Source organism: Ictidomys tridecemlineatus, chromosome 11 (assembly GCF_052094955.1).
Source record: "Ictidomys tridecemlineatus isolate mIctTri1 chromosome 11, mIctTri1.hap1, whole genome shotgun sequence".
Lineage (NCBI taxonomy): Eukaryota > Metazoa > Chordata > Mammalia > Rodentia > Sciuridae > Ictidomys > Ictidomys tridecemlineatus.
Window position 1 is genome coordinate 12,655,378 of NC_135487.1, and position 23,057 is coordinate 12,678,434.

General features: G+C 40.6%; 1 protein-coding gene across 1 annotated transcript in view; it reads left to right on the forward strand.

Moving 5' to 3' along the window:
- Positions 1-349: 349 nt before the first annotated feature.
- Micos10 (mitochondrial contact site and cristae organizing system subunit 10) overlaps positions 350-23,057 on the forward strand; it is a 28,425-nt gene continuing 5,717 nt past the window's right edge. Inside the window, exon 1 of the mRNA XM_005317531.5 lies at positions 350-506. Coding sequence (XP_005317588.1) covers positions 443-506 — 64 coding nt within the window. The 5' untranslated portion in view covers positions 350-442. The remainder of the gene's footprint in view (positions 507-23,057) is intronic.

Genomic DNA, 23,057 nt, shown 5'->3' on the forward strand with positions numbered 1-23,057 from the left:
CGGACGTCGTAAGGAAGTCAAAAGAGCGTCCGTTTGATTGGCAAGCGGTGGCCTCTGCCGGGCCGTTTCCCTCGGTGGTGGGTGGGCGCAGGCCCGAGGGTCGAGAGCCGCGCCCCCTCCTGCCCTCGACGTTTTCTGGGCCAGCGTTTCGGCAGGTGGTGCAGAGGCAAGGCCTAAGATCGGGCTCTGGACGCCGCCTAGGAAGCTGTCAGCATCGCAACCCCTGACAGCTCAAGGTCAGGGTCACCTCCGGGCTGCAGGCAACCCGTCACCTTGACGACCAGCTGAAAAAAACGGAAGGGACCGAGAGACTCGGGTCATCTCGCGATATCTGGAGCGCCAGCGCCGGCCTTTCCGGCTCTCGGCCGGCTCTCGCGAGACTTGACGAGAGTGGGAGCGCGGGGGCGGGCTGCAAGGAAAGCTGGAGCCGCGGGAGGGGAACATGTCGGAGTCAGACCTCGGCAGGAAGTGGGATCGGTGCATGGCGGATGCGGTGGTAAAGCTAGGTGAGAGCCTCCCGCCCCTGGCGGGCCGGGCTCGGAGCCGAGCGGCGCGGAGGGCGGGAGGGGAGTCGCACGGGGTCAGGCCTGGCGACTACCCAAGCGCGGGAGGTCACCGGCGGCGGGGGGCACGGGCCGAGGAGCCTGTGCCGCCGCGGATGGCCGCGGTTGAAGCGCCGGCGAGGTGGCCGGCGGAGTGGCAGTGGCAAAAGAGCCCCAGGGCTCCTCGCGGAGACAGGTGTGCAGGGACACAGCCTCGGGCCAGGGGCTCGGCAGTCGCCCGGGTGCCGCGTCTCCCGGCTCCGGGCGTGGGGCCTGCTCGGGTGGCCACCTTGCTCTCGCGCTGCAACAAAAGTGCCTCTGCAGAAGGTCACTGGGAGGGAAGGTTTTATAGACACTGCCCGGCCCTCATGTGAATTGCTGTCATTCCCGACCTGTCACCTAATTTATCTGAATCACAGTCGTCTGGGGCCTGAAATTGGAGCCGGTGAGGATGATCTGGAATGAGAATTACCCTAGAAAGTAAGAGCTCGGTCACTTTTCCGTCCTCAGTGTAACTCCGAGTAGTTTTTAACATATACAAAGTGATGATACAAATTGTGAAATCCTTGTGAAACTGCGTGGAGTGGGTGAAGGAGGGGAGAGAGGGAAATTTGTTTATAGATTGAAACCAGTACATATTTTCATTGTGCTAGGTGGGCAGCTTCATACATTATCTCATAAACAGTCTTTTTACAGGTTAGGAAATGGGGAGTCAGGTGAAGGAATTTGCCCAGGAACGTGCTGCCAGTAAGGCAAAGCTGAAAATCCAGCCCAGGTTTTCTGGCTCGGAGTAGAGTACCATGCTCTTTCTTCCATACTAATTTTTATTATCCATATTTCATTTTTTTTTGTGTGTATGGAAATCTTGGGTCATTTAAGAGGACTTAGAATTATGTACTTGAATGAAAATATTGGAAAAGAAGATTGTAAGCTGCATGAAAGCAGGGATTTTTTTTTTTTTTAAAGAGAGAGTGAGAGCGAGCGAGAATTTTTTAAAATTTTTTTTTAATTTTTTAGTTTTCGGTGGACACAACATCTTTGATTGTATGTGGTGCAGAGGATCGAACCCGGGCCACAAGCATGCCAGGCCAGCAGCGGGCTACTGCTTGAGCCACATCCCCAGCCCCAAGCAGGGATGTTTTGGTTTATCGGCTGCTGTATCTGCAGCCCCTAGAAGATTGTAGAAATAAATTGTTAGGTTGTGGCTCAGTGGTGGAGCACTTGCCTAACATGCGTGAGACACTGGGTTTGATATCCAGCACCAAATAAACAAACTAAATAGACAAAATAAAGGTATTGTGTCCATCTGCAACTTAAAAAAAAAAAAGAGTTCATAAATGAAATTCTTTGAAACAGTTACCATATCACTCCCAACTTAACACTTAGCAGCTCCAAGACTTGGAATTGAGTTTGAGTTCTCTACTCTCTTTGCTCTCATCTCACTAGTTTTTCTACCTTAAGGTTTCTTCCTCAATTATGAAATGGAAGTAGAGAGATTTACCAAGATGGATTAAGGAAATATATAAAATACTTATCATGGTGTCTGACAGTGCATTCAGGAATTGGTTATAGTAATATTGTTGATATTAATATTGTATTGCTGATGACCACCTGAAGCAGCAGTGTCTCTGTCACTCATGACAGCATCATGAGTGGGATGCTGGTGGGGAATAATTAGATAATGTAGATGCACAGGTAAAAGTTACAATGAGAGCTTCAGACTTTGTGCTGTAGAACTTTTGTAAAGTAAGTGAAGTAAGTGAAGGGAGCGGCCGAGGTCATCCAGTAAGAGTTTTCAAGGGAAGTGGGCCTTCAGCTGACCTTTGTAAATGACTTTGGACTTGGGTAGTCAGGATGAAAGAGTGGGCACAGACCAGCATGGACATTTACAGAGGAGGAAGTTGAATTACAGAGAGGGTAAAGTAGCCAGAAGCTGGGGAGCTGGCATTAGAACCCAGGCATCCTAATTTTAGTGGCTCTACTTTCTAAAGAAAAGAAAAGGCTGGTTTGGGTAGCGTCATGATTGTGAAGTATCTTAGATTCCATTTTATCTTCAGGGAGTTTGAGTTGCCTTCACTTTTGCACATGCAACTTCAGAGACTGAAGCAGGAGACCCCAAGTTCAAGACCAACCTTGGCAAATTGATGAGACTCTGTCTCAAAATGAAGAACAACGGCTGGGGATATGGCTCAGTGGTAGGCAACTCTGGGTTCAATTCCCAGTACCCCTCCCCCTTATCCCCACATATATAATGGACTTAGATAAGGGCAGAAAAGGAAGAGCGCAAAGGCCTAAGAGGCTCTGTTTGAATAGTGTCTAAGACCATGAGGGTGAATGCTGCTTCCTTTCCCTATAGATAGTGAATTTGTGAAGCTCTCTTAAGTCTCTGGATGCTTGCTTTTCTGGTACTTCAATATAGAGATTGAGTCTCAGGGATTGGCAGCCTACCATGAGATAGTTATGAGATTTGGTGGAAGATGTAAACAGGAATGAAAGGGTCAGTGCAGAAGCTCCATCTTGATGATTTCCTACTCTCTCTGCAGAGACCACAGGGATAATACCATAGTGACTGGAGATCAACCTTTGGGAGCCCTTTTCAATCTGTCTGCCTCTGTACAAGTATCTTCATTTCTTTTCCTATTGGTTTGCTGAAAGGTGACTTTTGTTATATGATGCTGGGGATCGAACCCAGGGCTTTGAGCATGATAGGCCAGCACTGTTCCATTGAGCCTTGTCACCATTCCAAAAGGTGACTATAACTGCTTCTTTGTAGTGAAGATGTTGTACATCAAATTAAATAACTCTCAGAGTATGCTGAAAGCACATGTGCTTTTAAAAAATGCTTTTAAAAATTTTTGTGGCCATGGTGGTGCATGCCTGTAATCCTAGTGACTTGGGAGGCCTAAGTAGGGGGATTGCAGGTTCAAGGCCAATCTCAGCAATTTAATGAGATTCTCAACAATTTGGCTAACCCTGTCTCAATTAAAAAAGGACTGGGATTGTAGGTCAGAGGAAAAGCAGCCCGGGGTTCAATCCCCAGTACAAAAAAAAAAAAAAAAAAAAAAAAACGCAAAACCTCCGAAACTATTTTGTGCCAAATAATTTGGAAAGAGGATAGGTGATTTGCAATATTTTTGATCTGTTATATTAAGATCCAAGATTGAAAAACCCACATGCTTCCCTGATTTTGGACAGGAGCTACTCAGTGATAGGCACAATGTGCCATTGTTCTTTGCCTCTTTGCCTCTATTTCTCTCAGCCTTTGTTCTTTCTTCTCCGGTTTTTTTTTTTTTTTTTTGTGTGTGTGTGTGTGTGCTGGGAATGGAAGTCAGGGCCTCAAGCATACCAGCACTCACTGTATTATCAAATGAATGACATATATTGTTGAAAATTTTGTAGACTATCTTCTCTGTCCATATTTGCTGCTCAGCTTGTTTTTATTAACTGAATAAATTAGCATTTAAATGGAAAAGTCTGAGTAAAGTAGATTTCATGTGAATTTTTGCCAGTTCACATGTTTGATCATGTGTCCTTGAACTCTTGGGACTTTTACCAACTTTATGTTTCATTGGGGGATATAAATTACTGTCAGTAGATCTTAATAATAAAGTAGAATTAGGTATGTTTGAGAGTAGTCAACCGAGAAACAAACCAGAGAGCACTTTGCATTTAAACAAGTAGAGGGTGATGTTGGTTTAAGCAGTAGTGCCAAAGCCTTATTGCAGGAAATTAAAAAGGAGTGAAGAATATTACATTTTATGAATGGCATGTTCCGTTAGTTTTATTTGAATGCGTCATTAATGGTTTTTGCTAATTTTATGGATTTATTTTTAAATTTTATCAGATTTATGGAATGCTTTGGTTTTCTATGCTCAGCTTAAGGGTTGTGCCATTCATTTTCTTGTATGTACTGAGTAATTTGTCTTGTGTGCACCCACAGCATGAGTAAGCCACACATTTCTTGTTAATGAGTACAACAGGCATAGTGTTTTATGACTGTAGCAAGTTTAGTAGTTCTGATCTCTGCAGTGCTGATGCCCTTAGTTTGTTCTTAGCACTCTGGACTGAATTGGAGATTATATCTGTTTACTATTTCACAAGGAAAATAGGATTTTTAGATGATAATATCACAGAGGTGCAAGACTTCCAGGCGTCTGCTGTTTGTGGTGTGAGAGTTCCTGAGCCCCGCACTGATAGTCAGGGAGACATGCCATTGCCCTTGGAGGCCTGATATAGCTCACTCTTGAATGCTGGAGGCAGTGTGGCTGTGGCTCTTGTGACCAAGTTGGTACTGTTGTGTGATAGGTGATAGTGGGCAAGGCCTCAAGTGCAGAGGTACCAGAGGATGCTTTGAGGAATATCTGATTCCAGTATTTCCTGGATTCATATCCAGGTCCTGGGAATCCCTAATGTGACTTGGAAAACTTTAACATTGGCTGTGTCCCTTTTCCTCTATTTTACTCCTGCTATGAGGGGTTAGAAGTGAAGGGTAGAAGTCATAAGGTAAAATAATTAACACATTGACTCTAATGTTGGGTGTTGATGGCGGTATGGAAGCCTGAAAATCAATATTCCGGTTTCTATGTGTAATAGTAATTGTTTATATATGCTTCTCAAAACTAGTTAACATCAGCAGTTGTTATGGTCAGCTATTGTAAGGGGCATGATGCATCATGAATAGGTCCTGGCCCTGGCCTGGAGGGCCTGGAGGACAAGGTGGAGGTGATATTTGAGCTTCACCTTGGAGAATATATAGATATTTAATAGGTGAACCAGGTGGAGAACTGCATTCCAGGCCTCATAAATTGCCAGACAGTGTCTCAGAGGAGAGGAGAGAGACAGACAGAAAGACACTGGCTGGCTCCCTTGGGGAATGATGAGAATGGCTGCCATTTACTGAGCATTTACCTTAGTGTAATTTGCAAGCCATTGATACTTACAAGCAGCCTGTCCTGTACTCAGCTTGGGACTGTGGTAGCATACATAAGGGCATCTTATTTTTCGAGCTCCATCTTGGGAGAATATGTAGATGTAACTGTGTGGGGTATTTTCTCCATGAGGACATGGAAGCTCACAGTGGCCGTGGGCTTTAGCTGCAGAGGTGGATTGAACCCCATTCTATTGGCCTTTCAAAGCGCATGCTTGTAACTACTATGTGTTAAAGGGGGAGACTCATGGGAGGTGGGAGTCAAAGGACTTGTGGGGAAGGGCAGAGGTGAGGTAGGAAAGGTAGAAGGGGGAAGTAGTTAAGGAAAGCCCCCCCTTTTTAACATTTTTTAGTTGTAAATAGACACAATACCTTTATTTATTTGTTTATTTCTTTATTGTGGTGTTGAGGATCAAACCCAGTGCGTCACACATGCTAGGCAAGCACCCCACCACTGCGCTACAACCCTAGCCCCAAGGAAGATCCTTATAAACCTGTTAACAAGTTTGGATTTCCTCCTAAAGACATCACCTTTTTCTTTGGTTTTTTAAAAAATATATTGGTAGAGACCAAATCATGATCTTTTCATGTGAACTGGAGTATAGAAATAGATTGTTACACAGTCTAAAACTAACTTCCTGAAAGGAGTGTAGAAATATTGATCTCTCTTCAAAACTGCTTTATTGAGGTATATTTCACATATCATAAGAGAATTTATGGAGCGCTCTCCTAGCATGTGTGAGACTCTGGGTTCGATCCTCAGCACCACATATAAAGAAATACATAAAATAAAGGTATTGTGTCTAACTATAACTAAAAAAATAAATAAATTTTTTAAAAAGGATACAGTTTTGGTAAATTCACAGAATTACGCAACTGTCTTTACAATCTAATTTTAGAAACGTTTAATTTCCCCCAAAAGAAACCCTAGGCCCAGTTGTTCCCATTACCAAATCCCGCCTCCACTCTCCCAAAACTACTGATGTACTTTCCTATCCTAGACATTTCACATCATGAAAATATAACATATGTGTCTTTTGTGTCTGGCTTCTTTCACTTAGTGTTATGTCTATAAGGTATATGCATCTTGTAGCATTTGTCATTGTTTTATTATATTTTGTTACCAAATAATATTCTGTGGTATGGCCCTAGCATCTTTTGTTTATTCATTTGTTAGCTGATGGGCAGTTAGGTTGTTTACACTTTGTGTGCGTATGTGTCAGGGATCGAACTCAGGGGCACTTAACCACTGAGCCCCACATGCCCTCTTTTTTAAATTGGAAACAGGATTTTGCTAAGTTGCTTAGGGCCTGGCTAAGTTGCTGAGGCTGATTTTGAATTTGGAATCCTCCAGCCTCAGCCTGCCAAGTCACTGGAATTACAGGTGTGTGCCTGGCTACACTTTTGACTGTTCTTAATGATGCTGTTGTAATTAAGTGTACAAAGTTTTTTGATTTTTATTTTTTGTTTTTAATGGTACTAAGGGTAGAACTTAGGGATGCCGTACCACTGAGCTATACACTATACCCCAGCCCTTTTTACTTTTTGCTTTGATACAGAGTCTTGCTGAGTTGCCTAGGTTAGGCTCCAACTTGTGATCCTCTTGCTTCAACCTCTTAAGTATTGGGGCTATAGGAGATGTACACATCTTTGTGTGGACATATGTTTTCATATGGAATGGAATTGCTGGATTGTGTGGCAGTTCTGTACTTAGCGTTTGATGAAAATCATTGGCTGTTAAGACAAAGAGGATGGAGGTTGAATTTCTGGAAATATTACATGAGACAATTGGGGAGGGCTAGAATGAAGGCAAGGAGATGGGATCGTGTATTACAGATCGTATATGCAGAGCCATGCTGAAGATGAGATGATAAAACAGAGAAAGCTGAAGCTAAGATGGGAGCAGGAGTGGAAAGGAGACAAATGAAATAGAACCAAGATAGGGACTCAACAGAACTTGAAATAAGGGCTCAGGAGCACAAGGATTCAGGCGATGCCAAGCCTACCCAGGTGAGAGTTGTTCCCATTGACAAATAAGAAAGGCAGGAGGGGAGTCCAAGTAACATTTGCAGTTTTAATTTCTAATGTCGTGAGGCAGGGCTCAGTCAACAGATGGAACTTATTGAATTGCCATGCATTCATCTTCGTGAAAAAGAATTTTGGCCTTGTTCCTTCATTACTAAGAAAATAGGACAGTACATGAGCAGCTGACCTGCCTTAGGATTAGCCAGCAGATTTTGTGTATTCTTCTAATAATCAATAAAGTATGGTTAGATTGATAGTTTAAAGCCATTTTAATGTTAAAAAATACTTTCCTGAAAGAGGCCATTGAATAAAGTCACGGAAAAAGAAAGCAAATCATTGTTTTAAGTATCAATTCATCTCATAAATGTGGGTTACCACAAAGCGTTGGTGGCTCACCAGAAATTGCCTTTTGGTACCCCAAGTTTGCAAACTGATTCCTCTTCATTTCATGGAGTGATATCAATTAGTCTAAACTAAAATACTTCAAAGGTTTTGGATGTTTACTGGTTTGGGTTTCAAATTAGTACATGTTAATTGCTGAATTGGTAGCCATATTTGTTTGCTTTATGTATTTGTAAACAGTGTGAGCAAAGATAACTTTTTCCATTTGCTGCAGCAATATAAATAATGGAACATTGTGATCCTAGTAGAGGAGGATTTTCTGTTAGTATTACAGAATAATGTAATTAGGCGCTATATGGAACTTGAAAACATTAAAATTTTTGTTCTGGTTGTGGTTTTATGCTTTCCTAAAATGTGGCCTGAAACAGTTTATTAGTAAATATGCTGAATTGCTTTCTTTGGCAAGTGCATTTCAATACTGAATCCAAGTAAAAATACAAATATTTACTTATAAAAGTTGTTGGTTTGGTAATATTTTTACTATGGCCATTGACCCACTAGTGAAATGTTAGGGCATTGCTAGATTTGTTCCTGTTTATTTAAAGGCCAAGAGGGAAAAAGAGAAAGCTAACATTAATTGAAGCTTGTTAATGTGCCACAATATTTGGTATGTTAATATCCCCTTTTTACTTTCCTAGAAGCTCATTGAGGAAACTTAATGTCCCTTTTTCTAGCAAGAGAAATAATACTCAAAGAAGTTTAGGAATTGAGAAGAGTATTATTTTTGTATGAAGATTGAACAGTGTTTCATGTGTGCCAGGCACATGCTCTGTCACTGAGCTACACCCCAAGTCAAAGCTGATTTTAAATTCTATATGAAAATATAAACCATCCAAAATAACCAAAGTGTTTTGTTTTTGTTTTTGTTTTTTTAAGAATTAAATTGGAGGAGTTATATTACCTGCTCGTAAGATTTAAGCTATAAGACAGTGTGATATTGGAGAAGGAATACACATAGAGATCCGTAGAAGAAGGGAGTCCAGAAATAGATCCAAAAATATCTGGCATTCATTTTTGTCAAAGGCAATATAATGAGAAAAGAAAAAAATTTCAACATATTGTGTTAGAACAGCTGAGTATTCATATAGAGATAAAAATGAACCTCACTTGAGAGGGTTATAGACCTAATGTAAAAGCTAAAGCTACAAAACTTCTAGAAGAAAATTCAGGAGAAACAGCTTTTCGAACCTAGGGTCACAAAAGATTACTTGGGATACAAAGAGCAAAAATTACAAAGACATACTGGATTTGATCAAAAGTGAAATTTTGCTTTTCAAAAGACACCATTAATAGAACAAAAAAAATTCACATGGAGAAGCTGGGAATATATAGCTCAGTTGGTAGAGTGCTTGCCTTACATGCACAAGGCCTTGGGTTCAGTCCCCGGCACTGCCAAAACCAAAAACAAAACACTTTATGGGGTACGTGGTGCATACCTGTGATCCCAGCTATTTGTGATACAAAGGCAGGAGGATCACAAGTTCAAGACTAGCCTGGGCGGGCTGGGGTTGTGGCTCAAGTGGTAGCGCACCCCCCTGGCATGCGTGCGGCCCGGGTTCGATCCTCAGCACCACATACCAACAAAGATGTTTGTGTCCACCGAGAACTAAAAAATAAATATTAAAAATTCTCTCTCTCTACTCTCTCTTTAAAAGAAAAAAAAAAAAGTCTAGCTTGGGCAATTTAGTGAGACACTGCTTCAAAATAAAAAAGAGCTGGGGATGTAGCTTATTGCACAAGGCCCTAGGTTCATTCCCTAAAAGCCAAACCGTGGAATGGGAGAAAATATTGCCTTGAATCCATCTGACAAAGGACTTGCTTTCAGAATATGTAAAGAACTCAAAATAAATTATGGTAGAATTTTTTTAAAGACTTAGTTATAATGGTAAATAAACATATGAAAAGATGTTTAACATCAGTGTTCATTAGGGAAGTGTGAATTAAAATCGCAAGATACCCCTGCACACCCATTCAAATAGCTGACATTTTAAAGATTGTCAGTACTTAACATTGATAAGATATAGAGCAACTGGAACTCTTGAACACTGTTGATGGAAATGTAAAATAGTAGAACCACTTTGGAAAACTGTTTTGCAGTTTCTTATAAAGTTATGATATAGGTAATTCTACCCAACAGAAACAAGAATGTGTGTCCCACACAAATATTTGTATGTTAATATTCATAATATTCATACCCCCAAACTAGAAACAACCCAGATGTCCATCAACTGATAAATGGCTTACGAAATGTGTACTTTCTATGTATGTTATACTTTCAATAAAAGCTATTAGCAATATGCTGTCACGGGAGGGTGCTCCATGTGAAGTGAAAAAAGTAAGGTGCAGAGCGTCAAGCTTGTTTATCAGTTACAAATGGAATTATATATGTGTGATAAACAGTAATAAGCTTAATTCATATTATCTCTAGGGAATGATAATGATGCTTGGTAGGGAGGATCAATAACTTTGCTGTTTTTATAATTCAAATATACAGGGGCTGAGGGTATATTCAACTGTAGGACACTTTCCTAGTACACATGAAGTCCTGGGTTCAAACCCCAGCATGCCAAAAAAGGAAAATACACAAATAAGAATAGTTTGTTTAAAAGCATTCATTAGCTGGGCGTGTTGGTACATGTCTGTAATCCTAGCTATTAAGAAGGCAGAGGCAGAAGAATCACAAGTTTGAGGCCAAACTCTGCAGTTTAGTGTTCTCTAGGTAGAGTTGTCTAGGTCCAGTTCTCTTCTGAAAATTTCATTTATTGAGTTCAGTCAGTTACCCTGTAGTTTTAATTTAATGATCCTTAAACAAGTCTAATTCTGCTGTTTAGCATGTTAGTAAAATGAAGTTTCTTCAAACTTTTCACCAACTGTGAAATTATTTTGGCATTCATTAATGAAGTTTCTCATTCATTGGCAGGTTAATGGGTTTGCTCTTGGTGGATATGAGGTCCCACTGTTGCTTTTCTTGGATACTCCAGTTGAATAACCTCCTTGAATTTATACCCAGAACGATAAGAGTATGAGAGCTAGAAGGAACCATTTTGTTCCTTCAAAGTCATTCGATGCGGTCATTTTAAAATGTCTTCCAAAGTACCCTTGAGGTTGCTTGCTAATGGCTGGAGTACGTACCAAAAAGAAAGTGAGGGGAGGTGGGCAAGTGGATCTTTAGCTGGGTTTCCAGCCTGTCCTACCCCACTCAGTGGAGAAGCTCTATGTGTCTGTTCTCTTTGAAATTGTTTTTATTGGGAAAGTAAAATTTCATTGCTGATAACACAATATATTTTACCCCTTTTATTTCACAGATTGATCCCAGTGAGGTTGAAATACATTCCTTAGGGTTATTCATGTAGGGTGATTTGTTTGGAACCTGTTTGTTCCTGTGTCCTGGATATCACACAGATTTGACCATGAGGCTGCTGCTTACTGGTCCATTGATCCCCTTTATATCTCCTCCTGGATTTATCCAGCCATTGGGGTCTTACAACAGCCCCTACTGCCAGTTGTAACTTAGTTGGGAGCTTGGTCTAAGGTACTAGTTTTGCTGAATGTGGCTGGTTCCTGTTTCAGCCTTTATAATCACACCAGAAACCTCCCCTAACCAAGAGATGACTGTTTGGAATTGTGTAACATGAAGGAGTTTGTTAGTCACCAGTTTCCAGAACGTGTTCTCTAGAGCCCTAGGGTTTATGCAGCCCCTCTGGGAGAAGGATGGCGTTGAAGAGTTGGGGCCTGTATGCTGCTTGAACTCCAAAAAGCAATTACTTTTTATCTGTTGAATATGCTGGACTTCCACAGAAGGTTACTCTGGAGGGAGAAGAAGGGAGGAAGGAAGGGACCAGCCTCTCCCTGTCAGGATGAGGGAACTGGGGATCTTACATGTTGCTTTCCATTAACTGGTGAAGCAGTGTGAGATAGTGAAAGGAAGAGGGATCTAGAACCAAGTGAGCTTGGGCAGTTACTGGCCTTCTCTGAGCTCGGTTTCTACTTCCGGCCAGGTGTGGTGGCACAATGCCTGTAATCCCAGCTGCTTGGGAAGCTGAGGCAGGAGGATCCCAATTTCAATGCCTCAGCAATTTAGCAGGCACTGTCTCAAAAAATAAAAAGGACTGGGGATGTGGCAGTGGCACAGCACCTCTGGGTTCAATCCCCAGTAGTAAATTTGGAATGCTGATCCCTATATGGTTTTTCATTTTGTTTTGTTTTTCCCTGTGCTGGGGATTGAACCTAGGCCCTTGCACAGACTAGCTAAACACTTCACCACTCTATGGTTACATCCCAGTCCCCTACGTAATTTCACCAAGACCCAAGGTAAGATAATGGCCATGAAAGAATTTTATAAATCATAACCCCCTAGACCAGTGTTTCTCAACCAAGGGTGATTCTGTTTTTTCTCCCTTACCTTTGGAAATTTGACAGTGTCTGGAAATGTGTTTGGTTGTCACCGCAGGGTGGGGTGGGAGTGTTGGGGGTGTTGGGGGTGAGGGAGTGAGCGTGTCTAGCAGATGGGGGCAGGGATGCTGCTGAAGACCCTGCAGTGCTCAGGACAGCACCCACTAGGAATCACCAGCACAAAGTATCTGGAGTGCCAACACACGGAGCTACCCCAGCCTCCCGACTAGCACACAGCACAGCCACGCGTCCCTCTGTGTGCATGTGTGAGTTCAGCAGCAAACACAAGGTGGGAATGAAGCAAAGAAAAAGGAAGATTAGGGCTGTGGCTTAGTGGTAGAGTGTTTACCTAGCATGTGTGAGACCTGGGTTCAATCCCCAGCATGGCACCAAAAAAAAGGGGGGGAGAAATCCCAAAATAATAAGAATGACTTTACAGAAAGCATAGCCCACAGTTCTTAAGGTTTTGTTTTATTTTGTTTTGTTTTTAAATCAAGTGCATGCCTGTAAAACAAAACAAAAGAACTATGTTATTTATAAAGTCATAGTCCATTGGAAAATAAATAAATAAATAAATAAATATATATATATATATATTTTTTAAGTGGTAGTGGGGATTGAACCCAGGGCCTCACACATGCTAACACTGAGCTACATCTCCAGCCCTTTCTTTTCTTGGGGGTGGGGGGTACTGGGGATTGAACCCAGAGACGCTTAATCACTGAGCCACATCCCCAGCCCTTTTTAAAAAATATTTTATTTGGAGACAGGGTCTTGCTAAGTTGCTTAGGGCCTCAGCCTCCTGAGCTGCTGGGGTTACAGGCATGCGCCATTGCACCCTGCTCATCCTTAGCACTTTTAAAAAATTATTGGGATAGGGTCTTGCTAAATTTCCCTGGCTGACCTTGAACTTGGTTGCAATCCTCTGCCTCAAGGGCAAGGAAGAAGTGGGAAAAGCTAATTTACAATGCTGTTTAGGCAATATGAAAGGAACAAGAACTGAAGGGTGAATTTGAGTGTGCAAATTGGAAATCTGATGGTTGTTAAAGGAGGCTCTCCACAGGTGAAAAGGTGGATTTAGAAGACAGTTAGGAGACATGAGTGGGAAGCACAGTGGGACAGGAGGAGACAAGCACATTGCAGTGTGACTGAGTTGCTTGTTTAAAATTATGGAAGTCAGGTCCAGTGGCATATGCCTGTAATCTCAGCTATTCAGGAAGCTGAGACAGGAGGATTGTAAGTTTGAGACTGGCCTGGGAAACAGTTGAGACTGTCTCAAACCAGAGAATAAAAACAGGACTGGGATTGTAGCTCAGTGTAAAGTGCCCCTGGGTTCAGTCCCCAGTACCAAATAAATAAATAAATAATAAAATTATGGAGATTTTCCACATTACTTTAATTATTATTTTCAGGTAGAATATTGAAACTATTAATAGTTAACAGCTTATGTATTTGGGAGGAACTGAAATCCAGAGCTTTTACTTCAGTGTTCATTATCTAACCTAAACCATTAGAATGCCATTATAAATTAGGATAATTTATAATTATTGTAATGTGCTGACATAATTGTTGACAGATTTGTACTTAATGTTACTTTGACAAATGTTTACAAGTTAGAACTAATGTTACTGATTTTTTTTTTTTGTCAGATCCTACACATATAAACCTCAATTCCTGTTGGATAGATTTTAAATGATTAACTGAAGCAAACAGTTTAAGCAACATAATTCACTTTTTACTAGGCAGATAGACCTAAGAAAGCTGTTAAATTTTTGGCATAATTTCAGATGACTAAACTAAAATCTATTAGTTGTAGGGTTGTTTTTTTTTTTAACCATTTCAACATACTCTTGAGTGTGAGAAGCCCTGAGCTTGTGTGCTCACTAATATCCTGTTCTAATTAGAAGCCAAAATATATTACTGCTCCTGTCCCATGTTTTGTCTTAACACTAAATAAATGCTACTAATCTTATGTACTCCCAGAAAAGATTATCTGTGAGCATTGAAAAATCAACTTTTTTCCTTATTCTACCTACAATGTGAAATTTATATCAGGGCTGGGGATGTGGCTCAGTGGCAAAGCACCTTCTGTTTTAAATGACTTTTTTCTCTTCACTCGGTTTCTTAGCGTATATAAGTCTAGTGACTCAGATTTATAATGGGGCTTAGTGGATTGAATGACAATGAAAAGTTGCTGAGGACATAGGTCAGTGGCAAAGCGCTCACCTAGCAGTGCAAGGCCCTTGGTCCACCCCTAGCACCACAAAAACTACCAAAAAAAGCACTTACACAGTGAAAAAATGTGTTTTTGGAAGCCCTGAAATTCAGGCAGGTCCTTCCAACTCCTTTGCGAACGCTGACTTGATTCATCATTTGCATCAACAGTGTCTTAAGTGCAAAAATGTTGGTATATGTTAAAAATATTTAACCTCCTTTGCCGTCATTCGTCTTTGTCCAGGAGGCTTTCTACCATATCCTTCCTTATCTGTGGATCCCTTACCCAAGAATTGTCATTGAGTGTGCTCACTGCCATTCCTCAGAAGACTCCAGTCTTGACCGAAGTCCTGTTTTACCCCACAGTGCCTGCCTTTGATACCATCTTTCAGTTCTGCCTAGCATGGAATACTGGCAAGGTCAAGGGAAAGCTGTTGAGAGAATGAAGAATATATAGGTAACCTTGTCAGTCAGATGAACAGAGAAGCGAAAATCTGAAGTCTGGTCCTTGGGTTTGGAGTGTATCTCAGGGGTAAAGCATGCTTGCATCACGTGCTACAGACCCTGGATTCTATCCCTAGTACCACCCAAACCCAAACCAAACCAAACCAAAACATACCTGAAGTCTGGACCTTACCTCTGACCACAGTGGTATCCTTCTAACTGCTGTGTGTATCTTTGCTGGAAACTTCTTCAAATCTGTCCTCATTCTGCCAGAATGGACTATACAAAGTCCACATTTAACATTTGCTTTGCTATTTAAATTCATTTATTTCTTCCCTATTGCTTAGAGACCAGGACCCTGAATATGGCAGAAGGCTGTTTTGTTTCGTGTTCTGCGTCCCACTTGACAATTTAGTGACAAGGAACTCCTTGTAGCTCATTGCTATTGCTGCCTTCCCTGGTAGTTAAGTACCTCCTTAGTGCTTCTAGTACATACTTTTTCTGTAATTGTGCCTTGCACTTTGTTTTTAATTATCAGTTGGTACTAACACTAGATAGTGAACTTTGTGTGCGCAGAACTTATTACTCCCCAGGGCTGTGCATAGTGCCTGGTGCACAGCAGATACTCAGTTTGCATAACTAAGGCAATGCACACACAATGCACACACCACAAGTTTTGGAAGGTGTTTGGTCTCCATGTGAATCCAAAGTTAATGTAGTAGTTTCACATATCCAGGGAGACTGCAGTGGGCAGCATAGCGTGGCAATGAGGGGCCCAGGCAGCCTGGGTTCAAAGTTGCAGTTTTATCATCTATTAAATGAGGCTCAGGAAAGAAGTTTATTGTAAAAATTAGATGAGAAAATTTAATTCAGTAGCATTGGTGCTTAGAAAATGTTTTTAACTTTGCTGTTGTTTAATATTCTTGAAAACAATGTAGATATTTTAAAAAATCAACATTAAGGGAATTTGGTATTAAAAAGTTATTTGGTGTCTTTTGTAAATAGCCTTAGTATTTTTGTAGTTATCCAGGTAGAAGTTCTCAGCATTCCTTTGACCCAAATATACTCACAAACACACACACACACACACACACACACACACACACACACTTCATTAGTTGTTACAGCCTTATAAGTTCTGCCAGCAACATGTCTTTCTGTCCATATCCTGCACACATTAGCTGAATCTTCCTAAAGCATTGCTTTAGTCATGTTACTTCTTTCTGAACCCTCTTGGAGACGTACCCTGCCTACTAAGTGAGGTGCTGCGTAGACTCCATGGCCCAGGTTCTGGTTGGTGCTTTCTGTGGAATGGCCCAAGATTCCTTTGTGGCCTCATCTGCTGTCTTCCTGGATTTGCCTGGTGTTTCACCCTTGGGCCACTCCTGGTTTCCCTGCTTTTCTGCTCCATTCAATGTGCTCTCATCCTCTAGGTCCCAGCTGTTAAAAGTCCACCTTGCCTCCAAGACAACTAAAATACCAACTCTTTCTTGAAGACTTTAAAAAGTCTTCACCACCAAATGTGTCCCCACCTCCTCCTCTAGATCTTGAAAACACTCTCTCATGGCGTGGAGGTTCTGCTTTGGGTCATGTTTTTGGCTGCTTGACTTCTTATCCCTTTTGGATCACAGAGACTCTAGGGAGAAAGTAGTTCTTTATCTGTGACTCTTATTGAAGCCAGGCCTCTTGTCCTTCAGTGCTCAGTAAATATTTGGAATTTCATTTTGTTCTTGAAATGGTTTTTAAGTGGGGAAAGAACATAAATCACAGTTACTAAGTGCAGTGCCCTGTTCTTCCAATCATTTTACACATAACATGCTGTTCCATTCTCACTTCTCCCCAGGCAGGGATAGGCACTGTCAAGTGTTCTTGTTTTTTTTGTTTTGTTTTGAGATAGTCACTGTGTGGACTGGGCTGACCTAAAACTAGTGGGCTCAACTAATCCCCCTGCCTCATCTTCCCAAGTGCTGGAATTACAGGAGCTTCAATCACATATTTTGATTGATTGATTGATTGCAATGCTGGGGGGGTGGTCAAACCCAGAGCCTCATGCCTGCCAGGCAAGTGTTGTAGCACTTAGGCACACCCCCAGTTTTCCTTTTTTCCATATGAGGAAGTTGACACCTGAAGAAGTTATATAATTGCCTAAGGACTAAGTCGCACAGGTCATAAGTAACCCAACTAGTATTCACAATCATGTTTAATCTTTCTTCCTGCAAGCCCACATATCCCCATAACTGGAGTATAACCACTATACTGCTTCCCATTTTTCAAAGAATAAATACTATATACTTGACTGATGTGCTCTAAGAGTAAAGAAAAATTTCCCTAGTGCCTTCCACTTAATAAACATTGATTAAATCCATGTGTGTAAGGGAAAGAGACTATTGGTACCTGGTTCTCTATTGAATTTTTTATTTGAATCAGAGTAGGAAACAACATAATAGCAACAATGGAATATACATAGATATACATAGGGTATAATGAAACCCTAATTCTTATATTTATACTTGCAAAAATGATAATCCAGTTATTGATAGAAATGATGAGGACCTAGAGGTGCTGGAGATATTAGAGAAGAAGGGTCTTACTGGAAAATACTCTTCAGCAATTTATAAGTCTTCAGCCCATTTGGATTCATTTTATCTCTAGCCAGTGCACAGAGCGAAGTATTTCCTGGCTTCCTTTGTTGACAATTTCTCACTGATTCTAAGTAATTTCAGGTTTTTTTTTTTTTTTTTTTTTTTTTTTTTTTTTAGAGAGTTTTAACATTTATTTATTTATTTATTTTTCTTAGTTCTCGGCGGACACAACATCTTTGTTGGTATGTGGTGCTGCTGAGGATCGAACCCGGGCCGCACGCATGCTAGGCGAGCGCGCTACCGCTTGAGCCACATCCCCAGCCCCTCAGGTTTTTATTACCATTGCTAAGTCAAACATCTGTGGTTTCTGTTGTTTCCTTGAGGGACCAAGAGTAACATAGTAACATACTTATGCCTAGTTACAGTCCAGAAAAGCATTTGTTGTCCCATATAACAATCGATTAGACCCCTGTGGTTATGGGAACCTCTCCATGAAGTTTATTTAGCCCTTGGTATAGGAAAGAGCCATGACTTTGGAGTTGGCCTGGATTTGAGTTCTACTTTTTTAGTTGTGTGTAGTAAATAAATACTTTACTCCTTCTGAATTGTTTCCTATTCTGAAGGATAGGATCATAATAAATCACATAAGGTGATACAGAACCTGACACTATAAATGTTAGCACCTCCAGGGTACCCCCCCACAAATGTAATATGAACGTGTAATTAATTGTGTTTGTATAAGCTTGATAATAATTCTTTTTTCCCAGCTTCCCTTTAATAATTAAGCTTGTCATTTTCCTACATATGCCCACATGGGAATTAATTATATTTTAGTTATATGTCTACAGCTATTTCTTATTTTATGCATTCTTGAAAGTTATACAGCTGTCAGAATTCTGAAAGTTGAATCATGTGCTGTATGCACTCATTTAGAAGGACCCTTTTGTGAGTTTGGCTTTTCTTTTTTTTTTTCTTTTCTTTCTTTTTTTTTTTCCCTTAATATTAGTTGTAGTTGGGCACAGTACCTTTGTTTTATTTATTTATTTTTTATGTGGTGCTAAGGATCGAACCCAGGGCCTTGCATGTGCTAGGTGAGCACTGTACTGCTGAGCTACAACCACAGCCCAAGAGTTTGGCTTTTCTTGAAGCAGAGCACACCATTGAAGACTTCCACATTTGCCATCCATATCTTTATTTCTGCTGAGTAGTTTGCTTGTTCTGAGCAGAATCCTGGTAATAGATGTTCACCCGAGAAATTCCTACATATTTTCCAGCTCCTGTCTAGTGTGGATGGCCACAGGAAGGCTAAGGTCTTATAAAATAGCCACCTTCTTAGTCTATTTCCTAAAGACCCTGCAGCAATATTGACTTTTGAGAAGCTGATTAGCAGACTAAATTTACCATCTCCAGGTCTTTGGTCTGGCACACTTTCTTGGTTAATTCACATGACTTGGCTTACATGTGGACACCTGGGACAATCTGTCTTTGCCTCAAAGGATTAAGTAACACAATTTGAAACTGACTTATAACTATTTTTCCCCCTCATAAATTGGGCCCTGAGCATCTTTTGTAAATCAGGAATTTTCTTGAAAATTCTCATTAAACTCTGTCCCGAGTGTACTTTTGTATAAAAGCACATTCTTGTTTGTTCTTTCATAACAAATGCACTTGGTAGTTATAATAGCATTGATAGAAACATGATTGAACAGGAAAGCAGCCTGTTATAAAATAGGTCAATTTAATTTAATCCACATTCAAAGCATAAAAATAGCTTTATTAAACACAGTACAGCTCAAGGAAAATCTATTACATTTTAAAAAGTAAAATGATCTAGTTAAGCAGTAGTTCTAAAGGAATTCCATATATATGTACACACACACATAAATTTATGTGTGTGTGTACATATATATATGATGTGTTCATATAAGCAATTGCTAATGCCATTGACAAAGTCAACTCTCCAGAATAGGAAAAGACAGTTTCTGGTTTTTAGCTGTGACTCAACTATAGTGTGATCCTATGTAAGCCAGGGAGTTGTATTTTAAGAGAGGATTAACTATTACTTTATACTTTTGACATCTTTTGAGTTTTACTGGGGAGATGACAGAACTTAATACCACTTATTGATTTCTGTGTCAGACAGTACTGGAGACTTCCGTTTTCATAACACAAGCAACTCTGAAAGGTTTTCACCCCAGGACTGAGCAGGTTGAGTCTGGGTGAGGTTATGTAATTGACCAAGGTCAGAGAGCTGGCAGGTGGGGACACAAGCAGCAGTGTGCACCGGGCTCTTCTTGGGCTACAGGGCAGTGCTCTTGCCACTCCATCCACCTGGAGAGTACATCCTGGAAGCTGCACCATTTCTTTCAGACATTTAAGAAAGAAACAGTTGCTTGGCGCACAGTTTCTAGGATCTTAAAAACTTAACTGGAAATTTCTGTAACTTTTCATATTTGTAAACTGCCAATTGACTGTGGTACTTAAGTTTTGCTCTATACTCTTTTTTGAACTGGGAATTGAACCCAGGGATGCCTTACCACTGAACTGAGCCACTTCCTCAGACTTTTTTATTTTTTATTTTGAGACAGGGCCTCGAACTTGAGATCTACCTGCCTCCCAAATTTCTGGGAACGTAGTCATGTGCCACTGAGCCCTGGCTTGCTTGAACGTCTTGATACGAGTTATACAGAATAAAAGAAAATTGCTTAGCAATTTTAATCAATTTTGAGACATAGGTTAAAATTTAGCACTGATAACTACACCTTAGACTTAAGAATATTGGAGGCTTGAACGTTCAAAATGTTAAATGTAAACTGAGGTAAGGTCTTAATTTTCAAATAATAAGTTGTTGATAAATTAAAAGGGGCTATAATCTTTTATTTCCTTGGGTATTTTGTTGTTTTATTGTTATGGGGTTTTTGTTGTTTTGGTTTTGGTTTGAGACCAGCTGTCCCTGTGTTGTTCAGGTGGCCTGGAACTCCTGGGCTTAAGCAAAATCCTTCTGCCTCAGCCTCCTGAGTACTTGGGCTATAGGCACACACTATCGTGCCTTGCTTTTCCCCTATGATGTTTTACAGTAATGTTTCAAAAAAAAATTCTATATGATTTGTTTTGTTCCTCTTCAAACAGTGGAGGTCCATTGGTCATTGTAGCTTTTGAAGAGTCAATTCTGCAGGAGCATGTATTGCTCCAGCTTGTTCTTTTTATGGGCTAGTAGCCAAAATACATTTCTGCAATCAGATTTTATAGCTTGCTTGTTAGTTCCTGCTAATTATGTTTGTTTGTAATTATTTGTAGTGAAGTAAAGCTTTATTATCTGTGGCATGGTGAGAGCAAAGATTTTTCTAAATGTAAAAATAAAGTTGCATCAAGTAATTAGAAATTGTCCTTAAGTACAATGGCCATCAACATATATTTCACCCCTTTCTTACCAAAAGGTGGATTAAGTGTACACCGGTGTACCTTTGTTGGTTATCCTTTTTAAATTTGTTATAAAATCACTGAGGCATAAGATAAGGCATATTGTATATACAGTTAGTAGGGGCAGAGTTCTCTGATCTTTTGTTATTAAAACAGTGTCACATGACCTGTTAAGGAATTGCTTCTTCCAAAAAATGTGTTTATCTACTAACCAGTTTTATAAAGTCCTTTTGGGTACTAGAATGCATTACATTGCATGGTTAGATTGATTTGGAATAATTCCTTCTAGAAAGAATTTGTGCCAATTCTTTTTCCTCTCTGAGAGGAATGGTTGCAGAGTACAGGCTCTGTGCCTAATGTCAATTCCATAAGGCTCTTGTGTGTGTGTGTGTGTGTGTGTGTGTGTGTGTGTGTGTGTGTGTGTCCCCAAACTGGATCTGTCATGAGGAAGAGATGTATCTATAATTGAGCATTTTCTTTACTCAAGGGTTATTTGTCATTTCAGACAGCATGGACTTTTGAGAACAGCCTTGAGTTGGGGGAGGCAAAGTTATATAAACTGCATTCATAGTTAAATATTTGCTTCTAGGGAAAAGGTGAAAAATGCTTTGTACTTTTTCCTTTGGCTTTTTCCTCCAAAAGAGCTTGTCATGCAACAACAAGAAAAAGTGGCCAAAGGCAGAAAAAACCTCTTCTCTTTTCCATGTTGGTTTGTTTTTATTGTAAGACAAACCTTTCATGTTTTATTGTTATAAAGCTTAAACCTGGCCTAGAGGTGCCAGTCTTTAGTGGAAACAGCTGCACAGTTGGTGTCCCCTGGTCAGGTGGAACTTTCTTTGAAGCAACATGTTGCCTTTTAAAAGAGAATTGAGCATGTGAGAACTTGACTCTGTAAAACTCATCAGCATTCTGCCATTGTTTATCTCTTAAGTGACTGGCATAGCTAACTTTAAGTAAAACATTGCAATTAAAAACCATTTTATGAATGAAAAAATCTCTCTTTCCTGAAAAGAATACCATATTACTTTGTGTGTTAAAAATATAGAAACATAGCTGGGGGGAGATCACTCAAGAATCGAAATTCTGACAGCCCCATTTAATCGAGACCACAGAACATGTCCCCGATAACTCCTCCTTTTGGTTGGACTGAACTGTGATTTTGAGTTTTTATTTATATTTGCAGTTAGATGCCTTTGGTAGGAGCAAAACAGGGTGGTTGGGCACATATCTGGGTTCTAGAGATAAAAGATTTTCTCTTGGTCGATGTTGCAGTGTTTCTCATCTTTTTGATGGAGCGATACTGGTAGCAGAGGACTTAGCATCACTCTTGGTCTCTTGCTAGGAAAAGTTTAGCATCAGAGAGCTTTCTTTCCTTGGGGAAAAATAGAAGAGACAGGCATGGAGTCAAGAGGGACAAGAAAAATGCTGAAATATTTTCCTTTTGGGCTTTTGATTTCTTTGCCAAAAAAATTGCCTCCAGATGGGGAAGAGCAAAAGCTCTGATTGTAAGCCATTATGTTTTTACTGGCCTGCCTCCCCATCCCGTTGCCGGGTTTGGAATCTGTAAGCCAGTCCAAATCCTTTACCTCATTTTCTAGTACCAATTTACTGTCTTACTCATCTTCCAGCTGCAAGGGGTGAGGCAAGTTGCCTTGAAATTGAACCCTCTGCCATTTTATAAACCAAGCAATAGCAGAGTATCAATATCAGTGGCTCAGATTTCTCTGAAGTTCTTGAATCTCACCTATCAGGTAAATTTGCATCTGTGTCATATGCACACTAGGATCAGTCTGGAAATGAGTCTGAATAAGCCCTTTGGGCTTTGTGTAGACTTGTTACACAGGGTTGCCTAGCATTCTGAGCTGTTGCATGGGGAGCACAGTTCATGTTTTGACTGTTAAGTGTCACTGGATGCTCCAGTTTCCCTTGGGAGGTCGTAATTGTGGGGGTTGAGGTTGTGGAGGAATCTAGTGTCTGGACATAATGGGTCCAGTGGCACTGGAGTCTGGCAGACTCAAGCCCACAGCATTGCTCCAGAACTAATCAAGGGATGACTTGAAGACAAGTTACTTTCTGTACCTGGAAAATGGGGGAGAATGCCATATCAGC